Here is a 7,060-nt window from a genome sequence, read left to right as displayed (position 1 = left end):
TTCAGCCCAAAAAAAAAAAAAAAAAAAGACATCTTCAATTTTCATATCAAATGGCTGAAACAACCATAAATCCTGGGATTAAGAGGTAATTTTTCCTTCAATTGCTCTAATCTGTCCATTTCACACATAGAACTGAGTTTATATGCAGATATCCTACTTATTAAATTTTTTTATATTTTAAATTTCTTACCCAGGATTGCAGTTGTAACCGGAGCCAATAAAGGGATTGGATTTGAGATATGTAGACAGTTAGCTACAAATGGGATCAGGGTGGTTTTAACTGCTAGAGATGTAAGGAGGGGCAGTGAAGCAATTGAAAAACTCAAGGCTGCAGGATGCTCTGATGTGGTTTTTCATCAACTAGATGTGATGGACCCAACAACCATTTCTTCTTTGGCAGATTTCATCAAAACCCACTTTGGGAAGCTTGACATATTGGTAAATACATCTTTGGAGTGATTCCAAGTGTTATTTTTGAGAGGGTAGATCTTTGTTTTGCTTCTTATTATGTTGCAAATAATCTCTCGGATTTATGAGGAATCATATATAGGTTTTGAATTTAAAAACATACATGCTTGTATTGGTTGATTTGGGGGTCATCAGATTATATAAAAATAAATAAATATATTTTCTTGCAACGACCAGTTTGTGTAGTTCTAAACAAAGATGAATCGTCTAGTATTCTTTCTCCTCCCCAACCTTTTGTAATTAGGTTCTTTTAGGCGGCTCTGACATTGCTATTATTTCAAAACTGCAGGTAAATAATGCGGGGATTAGTGGATCCATAAGCAACCCAGAGGAACAAAGAAAAGTTATCATTGATCAAGTGAGTCTCTCAAGTCTCAGAGTTAGGGGTGTGCATGGGTCATGGGGTATTTTTAACTGAACCGCCATGATGTGTTAAAAAAAAAAATTTCAACACAACCTAACCCATTATGGAATCCAATCCAACCCACGTGAATTGGGTTGAACCCATGGATTTGATAATTTTTTTTTTAATTATTATTATTATTTAGGAGCAATGTTATGTTGAAGCCAGGGGTTCAAATGAACCCATTGACTCGTCAATATATATATGGGTGTGCATGGGTCATGGGGGTTTTTTTAATTGAACTGACCATGATGTGTTAAAAAAAATTCAACCCAACTTAACCCATCATGGGGTCCAATTCAACTCACATGGATTGAGTTGAATCCAAGGATTTGACAATTTTTTAAAATTATTATTATTCAGGAGCGGCATTATGTTGAAGCCAATGGTTCAAATGAACCTGTTGACTTGTCAAATATATAAATATATATATAAAATAGGTGTGTGCATGGGTCATTGGGTTTTTTTAACCGAACTGACCATGATGTGTTAAAAAAATTCAATCCGACCTAACCCATCACGGGGTCCAATCCAACCCACGTGGATTGTGTTGAACCCATGGATTTAACAATTTTTATTATTATTATTATTATTATTATTATTATTATTATTATTATTATTATTCAGGAGCAACGTTATGTTCAAGCTAGGGGTTCAAATGAACCCATTGACTTGTAAATATATATATATATATATATATAAATATAAATTTTTTTAAACTTTTGTTTTGACCCCCTAAAATAAAATTTGAACACCCTAACTCTAAAGTCTATTTAAACCCAATTAAAATAAATTTGAATATGATCATCTTAATACTACTTTCATAATATTTTCACAATAAATGTTATATGGCAAGTTGTAACTGGTTTTTATTTGGACCCACAATTAACATTACTTTTACCTACCAATAATAACTTGCCACCTAGATTTTGTTATAAAAATTTTGCGAAAGTATTGTGTATTTAATTTTATTAAAAAATGTTACAAATTTTTGCATATTCGTTTTTTTTTTTTTAAAAAAAAAAAAAAACTCTCTGGGACTCTATCTTACTTTACTGTTAATAGCAAAATGAACCTGTTTTTCCTTGTACTTTTTTTCTTTTCTCCATAAGCAAAAAATTACACAAATTTTACAACCAATATATCTCTATCTAAATATGTGATTCTTTCCCATTATCCTTATCTCTCTTTCTCTCTTCTATATTTTCTTAATTATTTTCTTTATTTGATCAAAGAGTTTGATAAATACTCTATAGATTTTCAAGTCCAAGAAGTCTTTTAGTACTTGCTCAAATTCCAAGAGAGTGACCACGTGTATGATTAAAAAGCCATAAACTTTAAAATCAAAAACTTATATTAGTTACTATTTTTTTCTTAGTTTCACATTTACTCCTAGTTCTATTCCTAGGTGTGTTACTATTCTTCTTTATCATATATTTTTATTTAATTGATAATACATATAAATATAATAAGTTATTATTAATTTGAAAAAAAATGTATGATTTATTATTTAATTATATTTGTTATCTTACCAATATTTAAACTATTAATAAGCTTTTTAGACTACTTTCCAATATAGTTGTATTGTATGTTGAATTGTATTTAGAATACTATTTTAGATTATTGTATATAATATGGAATTTGTATGTATAGAAAAAAAAAAAATCATTTTATTTTTTACTTACCCTACATGACAAATCTCTAGCTATGTCATTGCTGACCCCCCTAGAAAAAAAATCCTAGAGTTTCCACTGTTTAATTAAATTGAGCATTAGAACAACCCCACCATAAATGAGAGCAAATTTATTACTATATTTTGTTGAAAATAACATCAAACTAACACAAACTAAACATGGAGTAGTTAGTGTTTGAGTTTTATTTAGGAAGAGGGACAAAAAAGAAAATAACAAAATTGTATAATATATTTTTAGATATATATTTTTTTAATTTAAATATATATTAATTATAGGCGGGTTGGGTCGAGTTAGGCAGATTTGTGAATCTTATGACCCAAAACCAAACCGACTAACTGTAAAAAAAAATCTCACAACCCAACCCAACACTGTGGGTTGGGTTGGATCGGGTTGGTTTTGGCAGGTTGGCTGCACACCTCTACTCATTGTTATGTTATTGCTTTCGTTGAACGATGTTATTTTGGGTCAAAATTTTTGAAAAATTCAGATAGTAAAACTGTTGAGATTGTTGTGGCAAATTTTTGAAGTTTTTTCTTTACAACTAATTTCATCCTTCATTAAGTTATTGTCTATATGAGGGTACATCATAGTAGGGATGACCACAGGTTGGGCGAATAGGATTTGAGGTTAACTCGTTACTCAAATCGTTTAGGTCGAGTGGAAGAAGTGAAGACCCGTGGCTAACTGCCAACAACCACAAGTTGAGTTGGGTCAAGCTCTAGCAGATGATTTGTCGGTTTGGTTGAAACCGATGGAGTGGTGGTGGGTGGGGGAAGGTAGATCTTTGCCCAATTTGAGCGGAGGAGAGAAAGGTTAGGTCGGATTTGAATGGATCTGAGCCAAACATTGTTGGATCTAGGCGAAACTCTGCCAGTCATATTTGAGGGAAATATCGTTAGATTTGAGCAAATCTAAGCCAAAAATCACCAAATCTAAGCAAATCTAAGTTAAACATCATGATTTGAGTGGATCTTAGCTGAGAAAGCCCAAACATGGCTAGATCTAAGAGGTGAAGGGCCTAATAGTTGCCGGATCTGAGTAGATACGAGGGTTGCTTGAAGTGTTTTTCAGTGGGGTAGGGTGGCTTGGTTTTTCATGGAAGACACCTGCCACATAACTGGCTAGAGTTTGTTTATGAGAGAAGGGACCCGCTATTGACCAATGAAAGGATCAAATCGGGCTCCTAATGGTTGGTCCCGTCGAGTGGTCGGGTTGCTTGGACAAACCTACATCATAGTATAACGTGAATCATGTGATCACTCATCATAACCATACAATAACATTATTTTGTCATCACATTTAGTCTTATATAGTTGTGGATTACATATGTTGTTAGAGAAAACGATACATATTCTTTATGAACAACACGCTTTCTCTCAAATTGAAGGCATATCCCAAAATTTTGATGACTTGCAATATGAAGAATTTGATGTGGCTTGAGGCTGTGGTGGCCATAAAAAGAAAATCATAAAATAAAAGAAAAATAGAAATTAATCAAGTTTTATAAAGCAGAGTATTGTAGCATCATTTAATACCTTTGCATATAATGATTCAGCTTTTAGGTCCAAATGCCATACCTCTAAAGGAAGTCATAAAGCAAACTTATCAAACAACTGAGGATTGTTTGAGAACAAACTACTATGGAACCAAGCAAGTGAGCGAAGCACTTATTCCGCTTCTTCTATTATCCAATTCAGGAAGAATAGTAAATGTCTCCTCCGCCTTGGGACAATTAAAGGTACAGAATGTAAAACTCATCTTATTAAACCATTTATAATCAGCTACATTTGGTCATGAATATTTCACGGCAATATAGAGTGCAAGATTATGGCTGCGACAATTGTGTTGGACCTGCACTAAACATTTGGGTCTAGGAGATTGCTTGAAAAATTTTTTTTGAAGAAATTAAAATTTCAATTATGTTAATATTTCAGCTTATTTCAAATGAGAATGCAAAGAAAGAGCTCGGAGATATTGATGGCCTCACAGAAGAGAAAGTGGACAAGGTGGTGGAAGGATTTCTAGAAGATGTCAAGGAGAATTTGATTGAAACTAAAGGTTGGCCTGTTAATATTTCTGCTTACATAGTCTCTAAGGCAGCTCTTAATGCATATACAAGGGTTCTAGCAAGGAAGTACCCCAAAATAGCAATCAACTCCGTGTGTCCAGGGTATACCAGCACAGACATGAACCACAACAGTGGAGTTTTAACTGTTGAAGAAGGTGCAAAAAGTCCTGTGATGTTGGCTTTGTTGCCTGAAGGTGGTTCTTCTGGCCTCTTCTTTGATCGAATGGAAGTATCAACCTTTTGAATAAGAAACGATGCTACCCAATGAGTACATAAGCATAGGGAAGAAACATGGAGAATAAAAATATGTGTTATGGAAGCTTCTTTAAATCTTATAGTTGGTTTATTTCAATCTTGCTTTGGTCAATAAAAACTTTAGAAAGTTTTTTTTTTTCTACTTTACATTATGTGAAAGCTCTTTCAACACTAGTTGTTAGAGCAACGTTATACTTGTCGAATAAGAGCTTTTTGACTCATTTATACTGTTCTGTTTCCTAATGAAAGAAAATTTAGGTTACTTTAAATTATTATATAAATTTGTATTATATATAGTGTAACTTTAAACAATGTTACACACTCAATATTCTCTTAATGAATGGAAATTTTGACAAAATTCACCATTCGATTACATTTTCTTTTTATATTTTCCATACTTGCAAAATTTCAAGTTGGTCAATATTTTAATAGTTATTAGCTTTTTTTATAGTTTAAAATAATACATAAAAGGTAAGTTTATGGATTAAATGGTAAATTATATCCGATTGGCATGAAAATTTGCATAATTTTAAAAACATATAGAACATGTAAACCAATTGTGAGATTTTCAAAATATGAATTCAATAACAAGCTATTGGGTGTTGCAACCTTGCATAGAGTTACCACAAGTAGAACTTGAACACAACTATATATATATATAGAGAGAGAGAGAGATCTTAAAAAAAATATTAATTTTCCTATTCATTATTAGTTCAAATTTATCCTATATTTTGGTTTATAATGTAAAATGATTGGTCACAACCCTTGTTGCTGTAAGTCCTTGGAATGTATATTTTAAAAAATTCTTTTCGTTTCATTCATTTTCTTCCTACCAAATGGAGTGTTGGGGATGTTATTTTGGATGAGTATAATTTGTAATGCTTTTCTCTTTTGGCAATAAATTTTTTTTTTCGTTTCCTCTAGTTAAATTAGTCTAAATATTGGATGTTATTTTGGATGAGTATAATTTGTAATGCCTTTCTCTTTTGGCAATATCTTTTTTCTTTATTCGTTTTCTATAGTTAAATTAGTCTAAATATTGTTTTCATCCCTGAAGTTTGCATGATCATTGTTCGTTTTTGTACTTTAAAATTTTCGTTTTTCATCACAAACTCAATAAATAAAAAATCTTTTACTCTTTCCTATTTTCATTCTTAAACCATTGAAAAGAGCTCTTTGCAAAATTTAGGAAAAAAAAGAAAAGGAGTAGAGATGAAAAACAGAATTCATGCAAACTTAAGGGATCAAAACACAATATTTTAGCCAAAACATTAATATTACATTAAATGTGTCATTATATGCTTTTATATGTTATTGTGAATATTTTTGTATTTTCTTTTGCATTTTAAGATCAATTTTTACCTTTTTTAAGTTTCTTATAAAATTATTTATTTAACTTTTAATTGAACATCTGGTTAGACCATGGTAATCCGTTAGTTGAAAGTTGAAACAATGGTCTCTAGGGACCCAAAACCTATATCAAGTCAAGTTCCCATTCGGGTTTTACCATAATGGAGTCCAGATGTTGTTCCACGAATGAAATTTATTTTTGATAGCTCACCAATTTTTTTTTTTTTTTCCTCTAATTTATTTGTTTTGTACCAATAGTATTTACCATTTAGGACCAAGGAGCATAGAAAAACGTCATGGCCTACGAATTGAGTTGCAATAAATAACTTATCCTAAACTTCAGTTATGAGATGACCCTTAATTAACAAAGTGGGATAAAAACAAAAAGCTTACTTGGGATTTTTTTTTTTTTTTTTTTGAGAAAGTTTCAACTTATGATGTCTGCTCCTAATGATTATCATTAGATTAAGACACCAATTTGTTTTTTGTGTAAGCGGAGATTAAACCCCAGATCTCTTATTGGGATGGATGTCGTAGCTTACATAGGCATAGATCGAGATAGGAAAACGTCAACGCCTACTTATAATGTGGAAAATTATTAGGTAATCAGAGTGATATGATGCTTTATCCTCTCACATTAATGATGGACCCCATGATGAATTTGGTTAGTAGGATTCATCATGAATATGAGAGAATGAGTATTGATAGACCGAGTAATTACCCTCATCCAGGAGAGCCAGCCTGGACGAGGATGTAGTGTCATAAAAGCAGCCATTCAATGCCCCGACGATTACATATCAGTAAGAAGACCGTTGGAGCCTC

At 31.9% G+C, this 7,060-nt stretch overlaps 1 protein-coding gene across 1 annotated transcript; it reads left to right on the top strand.

Annotated features, from left to right (window-relative positions):
* Positions 1-5,121, top strand: LOC115959826 (salutaridine reductase-like). The gene is made up of 5 exons (XM_031078428.1): positions 1-85; positions 195-438; positions 758-826; positions 4,121-4,303; positions 4,500-5,121. The coding sequence occupies exons 1-5, from the start codon at positions 51-53 to the stop codon at positions 4,875-4,877; spliced, it is 909 nt and encodes a 302-aa protein (XP_030934288.1). The 5' UTR covers positions 1-50; the 3' UTR covers positions 4,878-5,121.
* Positions 5,122-7,060: the final 1,939 nt, after the last annotated feature.

The sequence above is a fragment of the Quercus lobata genome, chromosome 9 (genome assembly GCF_001633185.2).
Source record: "Quercus lobata isolate SW786 chromosome 9, ValleyOak3.0 Primary Assembly, whole genome shotgun sequence".
NCBI classification, from domain to species: Eukaryota; Viridiplantae; Streptophyta; class Magnoliopsida; order Fagales; family Fagaceae; genus Quercus; species Quercus lobata.
Note: the sequence above shows the minus strand (reverse complement) of the source record. Positions and strands in the feature narration are given on the sequence as shown.